Raw genomic sequence first — 12,290 nt, 5'->3', positions numbered from 1 at the left:
TACGTGCACAGCGCAGAGAAATGTATTCAGAGGATTTCAGAGGCAAAAATCTCAGGAAGAGACTGCTTTGTTCAGGTCTGAAAGACAAGAGATGCATTTCAACACTCTGTTCAATCCCAACTTTGCACAACATCCTGAAAGACTGCCTTCGAGTCTGGATTCAAGTAAATTCTTTATTTATCCCACCTGGATAAGTTGGTTAATTTGTAACGTTACGAGAGGGTGGAAAACCAAGGCCTTTCACGGGGGAATTATTTTTGCAAAGAAATTCTTCTAAAATACACTGCTTTTATAAAAACCTGGAAAGGTTTTCTCCAGATAGGATTATTTTGTCCTTCTGCATATGCTGACACGAATTCTCAACAAAAATGTAAATCATGTTCTTATTGCTTTTGTTTACAAAAGAAGAGCTTCATTGAGCCTTAGAGCTATTAAAATAAAATCTGGGTTATTACATTTAAAAATATTTTCATCAGTGGCATTGTTTGATACATAGACTTTAGCCAAAATACATAATAATCATCTGAATATAGCAGTTTTAATTTCTTTTTCATTGCATTTCTTTGCCATTCCGTCTATCGAGCAACATAAGTATTATCAGTTTGACTTTCTTGCGAATGAAGGAAAAGTGTTGTAGTCCACTTTCAGCTAGCTGACCAGCAGTCCACAGCAATGCTCAAGAGTGGGGTCATGCTGTGCTACACTGTGCCCCATACAGCTGAAGAAAATGGTGAAATCTCACTGACATGTCATAATAAGGAGCCCAGAGTGTAGGAATGGTAAATCGGAACGATATAAATTTTGCTGTTTGTAGCCCAACTGGGTTTCAATTTTAATGCAGAGGGAACATTTCCCTTCACTGTGCCAGAGTGAAGACTGCTGCTGCTGCTGCTGCTGATGTGAAATGTGCCTCCATAATAACTTGTGCTCAAAACAAATGTTTTTTTTGAGACATCAATGTTTAGTTCAGTCATCTGGACCATGAAGTATGTAAACATAAACTTTAAAACAGCAGCGGAAATGTTTAATTTGTGTTTTTACCAGTTTCTGAGCTGCATTTAGCAACATATCGTTATCACATCAAAAGAACAAAGAATTCTGAAAAAGCTGCATTCTGTGACAAAAAGGGAATAAATACTTTGGTGGTAGTTTTAGTTTTTAGAAATAGTTTGTTTCACTATAGCAGCCACTGGACAGCTCTTGAATTATGTGAAAATATCCCAGGATTTGTTCTGGAGTAACTTCAGCGTAATCATGTATTCGTCTGCTTTCCTTCGCCTGCAGGCTCTCCATACCGAGACGAGATCACGCTGGGGATCCTGCAGCTGCAGGAGAGCAACAGGCTGGAGATTCTGAAGCGACGCTGGTGGGAGGGAGGCCAGTGTCCTAAAGAGGAGGACCACCGAGCCAAAGGTTGGCTAGTGTTACTACCCACTGTCCATTTGAACTCTGTGCTAAATTACAGTAGTTTGGATGGATAAACAGTTCAGTGTCAGCTTTATGTGACTATATGAGCAGAAATGCAGTTCATTCACTGTCTCATATAGACCTTAACTTTAATAAAGAGCCAATAAATTTTGCATCCAAATAAGAAATCATTTCAAAGATGCCATTCTAAATTACTTGAAATGCCACTCTAGTTTTTTTAAATGACACTGATCATCAACAATTCCTGTTCATTTGTCATCTGTTGACTGATTGATTCATTCCACTGCAGTCACACTTGTACTTTGCCGTGTTATCAAAGCTGTCATTGATTGACAGATCAATGGATTAGTCTTTTATACACAAGATGAAACCAGCCAGGCAACATGATTCAAGGTGCAGTCCCAAACTCCGAGAGACGCTCTGCCGTGACAGATGGTGCAGTCATTAAAAATGTGGAACAATTAGCGTTTTAAGTGGTCAGAATGTATCCCGGTTACACCGGAGTCAACACTTTGCAGGAAGATGGATGTCGCCAGATGTTCTGCAGAGAAATGTGACTGTGTGTTCGTGCAGAGGTTTTCTGGGGGAACTCTTGGAGTTTCAGATATAATGTTTGACGGTTAAATGCATCACAAACAGATGGAGACGATGTGGAGATGAACTAAGGGGGATTAAACTGCATTTATAGGAAGGTTTGAGAGCAAGTCTGTTTGGTTTAGATGTTGTTTAAAATTATAAACAGTCATGCAGGCTGGGTTAAAAGCCTTTCATTTGCCCCACTAGTGTCTTCCCTTCAGTTTGTGGCTTGTATGCTCCTCAGCTGACATGGATTTCTGTTTTTTTATTATCTGAAAACATATTTTTCCTATATCTGGATGACCATTCATTGGAAATTCATATATTTCTGTTATAGTAATTGTTAGGTGTGTCGACAATTTTTTCAGTGAAATATTTGTTAAAAGAGAAAACAAGCAATTTGTTCCCTTTTGGTCTATTTCCCCTGTTACATAAATGAACTCAAATTAAATGAGGGATTTTTTTGGCAGCTAAAAAGAAAAATGTGTTTATCTGTAGGATTTCTTAAGGTCTTTTCCATAGGAACAAAAAGTGTGAATATGATCTGTTTCTTTCATTTTTCACCCTGTCTTTGCCGTATTTTTCCTGAGGTATTAAAAAGAATTACCGCCTGCTATTTTATTCATTTACATCTTGCTTGCTGTTTGTCGTTTATCGATTGCACAGACTCAAATTTTCCCCCAGCATCTCAATAAACTAATATTTACTTCTGGCGCATCTCGCTGCAACAAGACAACATTGTTCGTCTTCATTGACTTTTTCCCTCTGATTAAAGCTTCAGCAGCCAATCGATCAGCAGCTCTCTGTCATCTGTTTCAGCAGCTTTCTTTATTTCCAAAACAGGAAAACAATGAGATCTTGATAATAATCCAAGTGTGTGTTTTCACCTAGATCTGCTGTGCAGTTTGGACAACAATAGTTTTGGCTTGTACTGTAAGTAGACTCACAAATCGTTGCGTTTTATGGAAAAAGGGCAAGTCACAACGACATTAATCAGTCAATGCATTCAGAATTAATTAGGAAATTGATGTTACAGTGACATTGGGTTAAACTGAGGTCTGCTGAAATCAAGCATTGACCTTGGAAGAGATGGAAGCTTGTTTTTGTGTTTGTGTGCAAAGTCTGACAAAATTAATCCATTCATAATCATAATCAAAATTAATCATTCATAATGCATTATGAATGATCAGATGTCGCTTTGTTGATGATCACGCAGGGAGCTGAGTGTGTGTGTGTGTGTGGGTGTGTGTGTGTTTCCCCTTTTCTGTGCTCACAAAGAAAGAAAACAGCTGGCAGGTAAATCCTGCAACAAAAACCGAACACATTTTCTGACAATCTGTGGAGAGCTTCAGCGAGACGCTCAACGATGTGAAAATAGTAGAATGAGTTTCTAAGAAGTGGTTTCTTTGAAGGAGTTTTTTTGGGGGGGGGGTTTGCACTTTTCGTTTGTGGTTTTGAAGTCAGATGAACAATTTCAGTAAAGAATTGCCCGCAGTTGCTGTTATCATACTGGGCAATTGTAGGACTTTGTTTTCTTGGTAGGCATGCTAGTTTATAGAGTCTTCTAGTCGCTGGGAAGAGAGGACTGCAATTTCACTTCTTGACCCATTTTGGATACCACAGACTGTCTTTGAAAAGCTTTCTACTGCTGTCACAGAGTCATTCATAGGTTGAGAGGTGCTGATTCTAACATCCATCACCTGCAGTAGGCAAAGGAGGGCATATAAGGACAGATTCATCCCCATAGTCAAGTTGAGCATCCAGAAATGCTGCTGTCAGTTACACAAAAGCAAGTAAAAATGAAAACTGTAATTAAATCTGAGCATACAAGATAAAATACTGCAGGACTTCAAAATCTGATTAGTTATTCACTGAATATTTAGGGATGTTAGTGAGGATAAAGTCTAATGAGAAATATTCAGTTATTTCCTTTTTTTAACACGCTTTTGGCAAACTAGAACTGTGCAAAGGGAGAAATATGGACAACAACGGCATAAAGGGAAAAATACCACAATACATTTCTAGCAGGACTCCCAAAAAGACTGCTTCCAGCAAAGAGGAGCAGTACAATCCCTTCTTTCTGTAGAGGGATTAAAGACACCAAACTTGAATCACTGAGGAGAAAGCAGAGGAAAAAAAGGAACATAAAGCAGCCTTCATACTGTAAAATCTCCTCTGGCAGCTTCTCTCCTGAGTTTTCCACTCAGTTCTTGACATGAACTACATTCAGAAACAGGACCTCACAGCGTTTAAACACCAGCTTGTTATCCATACAAGAGAGTCACACATCCCATAGGATGTTCAGATTCTGAAGAGAAAAGCTGCCAGAACCACTGGACCCATTGTGAGCAGCGACTGACCACTGAACTTATAACTGTTTAATTCTTGGTGCCAGTAACTACCACCAATGAGCGACTGACATGGTTAGAGCGGTACCACAGAAATGTTCACATTCAGCAGCACTGCAGGGGTTTTCATGTTATGACACAGCATCTCAATCAAACAGAAGTCTAGGCTTTAACTAGGCCTCTCCAAAGCTTTCATTGTAATTTCTTTGACATTCAGCTGTGGGTACTGGTGTGTTTCCGTCATTATACTTCTCCATCACCCAAGTGTGCTTGAGTTTAAGGTAAAAAAAAATGACATCACTTTTTCCATAAGAAAGTTTTGAGTCTCCTGAAGTTCCGTAATTGTTGTTTTTGATTCTTTGGTGACCTAATGAATGAGTTCTCAATGCACCATTGTACTTATTATGGACTATTTCCATCTTTTCTTATATTTTGCATAACAGCTCTTGCTGTGGTTTGATGAAATCACAAAACATTAAATAATCAACCACCTTGTTTCTCAGCTGTTCTGGGATTCCTTTGGATCAAAAGTTGTGTTTTGAGATTTTTCTTTTTCTTTTACTTGTATTTCATATGATTTCTCGATTGTACAAATCAGGTAATAATTCGACCTAAGCGTGTCTAATGAAACTGATTTTTCCAAACTTTCTGTTTTAATTTGGTTTAGTTTGGGTCATCTTCATTTGATCGAAAACAAAATAAAAAAAAATAATGTTTTTGTGTTTTTTAGGTCTCGGCATGGAGAATATCGGCGGGATCTTTGTAGTTCTGATCTGTGGCCTCATCGTAGCTGTGTTTGTGGCCATCATGGAGTTTGTGTGGTCAACCCGCCGCACCGCTGAGACAGGCGAGGTAAAACTGCATCCTCATCTTCCTCTTGCATTTTCCTCCTACTGCACCATTCCTGAGCTTTGAGCACAGTTTCTGCACCACAGCCACATGAAAGCACTTCATGACTTTGCAAAGAAAAGTTATCTATAAATTTGTGATGTGAATTTGTCATCTGGCTGGCTTGTAATAAAAGGGTTATAAAAAACATCAACGCGGTCTGAAGTCTTTATTTCATTTGTTGTCTTTTCAGTTAATCTAAGCTTCAGTAAATGTTTAGGGCTGTTTTGTGCAAACAAGGACGTTAAGTTAAATGACAAAAGTCAACAAGTCATAAGTTTGCAGCTTTGGAAGTGAACAGGAAGATTCAAGTCTGGTAAACATAGAGCAAAGCTGGGGAGCTCCGATAAACTTCTGTTCTCTTTCACTGAAGGGAAACCACAAACATGTCTGTCCTCATTCTCAGTCAGGCCGCATTCTATTAAAAAAAGAAAAACAAACATCGAACTGGAAATGGCGGTCTTTGTTCACAAACAACCAGCCTTCTACTACAGACACAAACTTCTAAAAATATATTCCATGACCATTTACACAGTCACAAACACAGAGGCACATGGGTAAAAAAAAGATGCAGGCTACACTCTCGCAGCAGGGAAGATTTGAGAAAATAAAGTAATCGTTTCCGTTAAAGAATGAAGAGTAACTGTCAGGATCTGGACCTTTTGTCACCAATTCTTATCCTAGTCTGTTGAGAACAAGCTTCTGCCGATACAGAGTCCGTTAGATCGGTTACACCTGGACCCAGGTGAGCAATGGCAGACAAGAAGTCGTGTCCTGCTGGACACAAATGTGGCTTAAATGCATGGTCAAAATTACTGGGATCAAACCATGAGGTGCTCCATCACACAAATCCACCATGCATCTCAGCATGCGGTCTAAAAAAACAGAAAACGTTAAAGAATGTTGTAATATATCCTCGTCGCAATATCTGCAGTACCAATATTACAACGGACTGTTTGGATAATAATTGTTGGCTAATACATTCCAAGTGCAACTGATATGAATTTCACATGTAACACAAGAGTGATGGAGGCAGATAAGAAGGAAAAAATATTTATCACAGCTGATAATGTCAGTGCAATCCTTATTGATATTATCACAGTCACAGGTTTTCTACTATCATGCAGCTCCATCCGAATTAAATATGTTCCATAGATTTGTCTTCTGCTTTTCCCCAAATAAAATTTAAAAATAATTTCATGAATGTACTGTTGCTAGGGCTGCATATTACCTGAATTTTATGATGTAGGTAATGTAAGAGTCTATGTAAATGGCAGCGCAACAGGCTGCCTTTTAATCCAAGTTGTGCCTTTACCATTTGCATGTGCTCAAACAAATCCTTAGAATAAAACGAAGTGGGAAGGCGGAGCCAAGCTGTGCCTATCTGAGCTGTGACACGAAGAACAACCGTGTTTTTGTTCGCTGCCACAGTCGGCTCTCTGCCTGACCAGAAGAGAGATGATTAGTTAACATGTTTAACTCTTCAGTTTCATAGCCATCATTTTAATTAAAGCCATTTAATTACAAACTATCCCTGTAGTTCATTTTCGAAAGCTGACCACTTGAAGATATAGATTTTTTTTTTTTTTAGTCTCCATGCTATTCACAATTGCACGACTCGGAGGATAATATTAGCGTACTTTAGTAGTCATAGAAACAGAGTACAGTTATATTTTAAGGTTTTGAAGAAGAAAAAAAAAGTGACCCAAAGATGAGACGAGAAAAATCCAAAACATGAATTGAGACAAAGTCACATTTATATTCTGCTGTCATTCCCTTGTTTGTCCTCTGCTGTCCGGGTTTGTTGCTCTGGCTTCTCTTGTATTTATCTGTTATTGATTTGACTCTCTCCTTTGGATGTTTTTAGTGTGCAGAGGTAGCACTGGTTGGATGTGGATTCAGAGGAAGCTGCACAAAGACATACACCGATAAAAAACCTGTGTTAATGCTGCTTTCTTGCTTTTTCTACGTTTAAATATGCTGGTTTTTAAAAGAACTTCTGACTGTGTTTATTTCCAGAACACAGACTGTGGATGTTAATACGTCGCAAATTAGTTTCTAATTGAATTTTTCTGTTTTGTTCTTGAAATAACATTTTAGAAATATAAAAAACATGATTTTTTAAAGTTGTATCAGGGTCACTAATATGAGTTCTGTCTCCATGATGTGTTAAATGTATAAATAAAATTTTAGGCCATAGTCAATTCAAGTAAAAGAGAAGATGCTGTGCAGATGGATCTAGAATGTTTAACATGTATTTATTGTTCTGTGGCAATCAGAAAAAAAAATGTCCGTACTGCAGTTTCTTAGCGTTCCTTCTTGTTTTTTTCATCTTTTCTTATCTTCCTTTTCTCTCTCAGGTCTCTGTTTGTCAGGAGATGTTGACAGAGTTTCGAAATGCAGTTTCTTGTAAGAAAAGTTCCCGGGCTCGTCGGCGACGCCCCCTGAGCAGTGCTGGGGGTGGAGTTCTGCGTCACCCCTCCCGACTAGCTCTTGCAGGCCCTAGGCCAATTCGGCTAGTCCGAGAGATGCGACTCAGCAATGGGAAACTCTACAGTGGCACCGGGCCCCTGACTGGGGGTTTGGCGGGGCTGGGGGCAGGTATGGCGACAGGACCTGATTTGGGCCCGGGGCCACAGAGGCTCTTGAACGATCCATTAGGCGTCAACTCTGCCTCTAGTAACCCTCCTCCGCCTCCCCCTATGCCAGCCTTTGAGGCTCCGCCCGCCCCACCACGCAGCTTCCTGCAGAGCTGCAGCCATGTCCGCATCTGCCAGGAGTGCCGGCGGATCCAAAGTCTGCGGCCGGCCACGTTCACCCCTCCGCCTCCTCCTCCACCTTCGTCCTCCTCCTCTGCCTCGTCCTGCTCCCGTATCCCTCCTTCTCTGGCGATGTCGGGACATCACCATCGCCATAACCCCCACCACCACCTCCACTACCACCACGGGTCCATGTCATTGCCCCGCCTCCCTCCTCCTCCTCCCCCAATCTCAACAGACAGAGCCGACAGTGATGGGGGAACGGCAAGCCCACTACGGGCGAAAAACAGACCCGCGCCTCCACCCAGGCCACCGCCCGCCAAAGCGCCAACATACCCACCAACGGACTTACTTGGGGGACACAACTGTGCTTAAAAACATTGAGTAAAGACTCAAAAGATACATTTTAAAACATTCAAAACTTTTCCTTTGGCCCTAGCAACACAGCTGTACCTGTCCAAACTCCTGAGGAAGAGGGGAGAAGAAACTATTTGGACCCATTTGTAGGGTGGATCCCTCAAAGTGGAGCCTTTGGCTCAGTTCACACTACAAACCTTTACTGAGTGATGATTGATTCTAAGCCCTCTAACCTGGTAGCGGAGAGGATTAAATAAATTGAACTCTGGAATTTGCAACTTGAAGCAGTTGCACGAATAGGCAAACAGAGAATTAGCGATCAGCTTCAGATTCAGTCCACCATCTCTTACCTCGGCAAATCCTCCCACTGCGAGAACAGACGACTTTGAGACACAAACAGGTAGAGGTCACGGTTGTTTCCATTTGAATACTGAAGTAGGTGTTTGTGTAAGAGGAGACCTTCCCGCAGACAAGTGGTAGCAGAGCAGTTGTACAGTAATCACGGTCTTCTGTCGCTCTTTTGGACGTTTGTGGAAGGAGGATGTAGCTTTTTTCCCCCCCCCATACTGTTTTGCTGTTTGTAAAGATTCCTGCTGGCTGGTGCTGTGATCCACAGAGCAGACAAACAAAAAAGTAATTACTTGCCTAAAGTGTTCAAAACTGTGCTGAGGTAGTTCTTCTGTTACATAGAAAATGTATCAAGTCAGAAAAATGCACTGTGAGGCATCTGAAGGTAAATGGCTGAGAAACAACAAGAGTTCATTATTTTTATAAAGAAAACAACAAAAAACAAGAAAAAAAAGTTTGAAATCTTTGAGATGTCATGTTACACAACTTCAGGATGTGACATAACGATGTTTTTAGCTAAAAAAAAAAAGGTATTATTTTTAGCATCGTTTGGGGAGAAGAACATCACTTAAGGCCTTTGCACACCATGTCTCAGTTTATGTCAGCAGAGTTATCATGAAAATAAATGTTATTGTCTAAAATGAAATCAGAAAAAGTGTCTGATGTGCATCAACCATTCAGATATAAAGAACCTGTAACTGTTTATAGACGTGTTGGTCTTCTTTTAGATGTGCTGATCCAGTATTGTCAGCAGCATGCATGAATCGATCTTGAAATGGTCACATATGTTTTTTCAGCTTCACGCTTGGTTGGATGGACCAGCTTTTTACTTATTTTTCTACTGTAAACGACAACAAAACCGCCTTGACAACATAGCATTTCTATTCTGCCTTGTACTGTAAAATTTCCACAAAGGTTTGATTAATTAAACCCTTGGGACAACATTTGCTAGCTTTTGGCTCTCAAATTTGTTAGATGACGGATTAAGACAATGTGTGTAGACTTGTGCAAAGGCCTTTTGGTTTGTAGTTTTTAATTTAGCATATGAGGCTATTTCTATTATCTAATGACACTGATGTCACAAAATGGGTGAGCAGGTGAATTTAAAATACACCTCAAGATGTCACTTTAACATATATTTTTGTACGCATTAGGTTAATGTAAAATTCAGATGTATAAAATTTATACTGAGTCAAGTTAGCAGTTTGAAACTCTTTCTTAGCATGCTAGGCTAAGTGAGGCTAACAGGAATGGAAAACTAATTTCAAGATGTTCCGGCAAGCAGTCAAATGGGGAAACATCTCCAGATCTTATTTTTGGAAAATTATCTTTCATCCAGAGGCTGAAAATATCAGTTTTATATAATTTTGTGTGAAACCAAGCTGCTTAATAGCAGGGTTATTTCCACAACGTTAGCCATAGCTTAAAGCTAACTAGACCGTTCCTCTAAATACAAAACCTTCAACCAGACTTATCTTTTTTTTTTTAATAAGGATGATTAAGTGGCCACAATTGGGATACTAAATACTATAAATATTATTTCAGATAATAATCAGAAGATAAAATGACGAGAGTTGTACCAATTGAGATTTTCATCCCCTAAAACTGACCCAAGTAATTTAAGATCAGTATTAGCCGATACGTATCTGCATATCACCCTACAGCTTAAAAGTCCAATGAAATGCATTAGATTCATGGTGTGACTGTGTCTCACCAGTGAGATTTTAGATGCTATATTGTTTCCTATTTGTCTTTCTTTTGCTGTAGGATAACACTTCCATGTTTCCTCTCTCTGGTCACGACTTGGTAATTCGGCTCATAAAACATTTTTGTATAATTTCAGTAATTCTTGTGCAGACGAACCTTACAGAGAAAGTTCTTCTGCTTCTTAAACTCGGACTTGTTCTTCGAACGTTGTCAGATCTAATAGCTAAACGGAGATGCGTCTGAACGGAGTGCAGAGCGGGTCACGTGACAGAAATGCTTGTAGTTTATCTTTCACTCTGAGTGTCACTGTTAAACGGGGGAAAACAAACAGTTCAATTATTATGTACTTGGCCTGCAATGCAGTTTTGCAGTGCGTGCCTGTACAGGTTTGTCGTGTGTTCTTGCAAATATCAATCAACATAAAACCACAAAACTTACAGTAGTGAAATGACTTGGATGCCCGGGAGGTCTGCAATTTGGTTCTCCCATCTTATCCAGTGTTTTTTGTTTGACTGCACATAAAATGTTCAAGTTACTAAACTTACCAATTTGTATTGGTGAGTTTAGTAAATGTTTTAAGGTGTAGATGTGACCAAGCTTAATGCATCTTTGTTAAGATTTACATTTCTAATGCCATTTTTTTTTTGTTTTTGTTTAATGGATGAAGAAAATTAAAACACTGAAAACTGTGATCTTTAAAATGATGTTCAATTATAAAAAAAAAAAAAAACACTGCATTGTTGCGTGCTTTCAGTTCTTGAAACTCTGTCTACTCAGTGCGGGATATGTGGATTCAGTATTTACAGAATGTTCTTTTAGTTTTTATAGAGCATATCTAAGATATTCAAGGAAAATGGCAGCTTGGGAAGAAGAAATGATACTCGACACGCCATTGGCGGCTGTTTGCAAAGCAACAATCTAGTCATCTTCCTTTGGAGTTGATTTGCTTTGCTGCTGTTCCCCCAAGAGTGAAGTAAACATGGATGTTAGGTTGTCCAGTATCATGACAGTAGTAAGGTATTTGTTGTTTAAACTATTAAATTACACATTTATAAGCATTTAGTTGGGATCTCAAGTACTTGCAAATTCCGGCTTTTGCCAGGCAGGTCTGGTCCCAAACCCCAGCAAGTACCGAGGATGCACTGTAATGCTTGGGGATTTTTATTCATTAATGTTGCAGAAAATTTTGCAAACCTAATAAAAAATCCAAAGTTGTTCTAACTAAGACTATATGGACCCTTTTACCTCAGATAAAGATGCTAGAAAATAAATTCACTGAACACACAGATAGTGAAGAACTACCTCAGTGCAGTTTCATCAGTTTTAGGTCAGTTTATTCCGTTTAGGTCGTTTTTAGCTCAAAGGAGTTTGGAAACTTTGTACTGTGCACACACACCTGAGAACACGCATACATACAAACACACATGCAGAAACATGTTTGACTGTAAACTTGGTGGACAAGCTGAAGCAGAACAACACACTAAATTTGTGATTGTATTTTCATTGTGTCCAATTGGAGTTGCAATATTATATTTTTTTATACAATGGAAATTTTTCCTGAATATTGATTTCTAATCAAATTCCCCGGCCCTGGATCATCATAAACATGTTGGTTATGAACAGCAGTCCCACATGTGAAGGCTTACGGTTACGTAACTGTGACTAGAGAAAAATGAAACCTTGTTTTGAAGAGCAGTGCCTGTACATTTTTATTCATTTTGTGATTTTTGTTTTACTTTTCCACAAACTGTAATACTGAGGGCAGCAGCAAATGTGGAGAATGTTGGCGAAAACCTAAATGTCACTGACTAATTAAGGTACGTTCATGCCTGCGCGCGTGTGTGTGTGTGTGTGTGTGTGTGTGTGTGTGTGTGTGTGT

The 12,290-nt window shown here is 39.4% G+C and overlaps 1 protein-coding gene and 1 long non-coding RNA gene across 4 annotated transcripts in view; one reads left to right on the top strand and one right to left on the bottom strand.

Moving 5' to 3' along the window:
* Positions 1 to 9,407, top strand: part of LOC103472527 (glutamate receptor ionotropic, kainate 5-like) — a 201,173-nt gene extending 191,766 nt beyond the window's left edge. For all 3 annotated transcript variants that reach the window (XM_081612224.1, XM_008422226.2, XM_017307584.2), the window contains exons 19-21: positions 1,285 to 1,413; positions 5,083 to 5,204; positions 7,601 to 9,407. In XM_081612224.1, the coding sequence (XP_081468350.1) occupies positions 1,285 to 1,413; positions 5,083 to 5,204; positions 7,601 to 8,374 (1,025 nt within the window). In that variant the 3' untranslated portion in view covers positions 8,375 to 9,407. The remainder of the gene's footprint in view (positions 1 to 1,284; positions 1,414 to 5,082; positions 5,205 to 7,600) is intronic.
* On the bottom strand, positions 8,914 to 10,649 carry LOC145553587 (uncharacterized). The gene is made up of 2 exons (XR_014089623.1): positions 10,568 to 10,649; positions 8,914 to 8,959 (listed from the first exon to the last, which is right to left on the bottom strand). It is a non-coding gene; the product is annotated as an uncharacterized LOC145553587 (long non-coding RNA).
* Positions 10,650 to 12,290: the final 1,641 nt, after the last annotated feature.

The sequence above is a fragment of the Poecilia reticulata genome, chromosome 11 (assembly GCF_904066995.2).
Source record: "Poecilia reticulata chromosome 11, P_reticulata-male-v2, whole genome shotgun sequence".
Lineage (NCBI taxonomy): Eukaryota > Metazoa > Chordata > Actinopteri > Cyprinodontiformes > Poeciliidae > Poecilia > Poecilia reticulata.
Note: the sequence above shows the minus strand (reverse complement) of the source record. Positions and strands in the feature narration are given on the sequence as shown.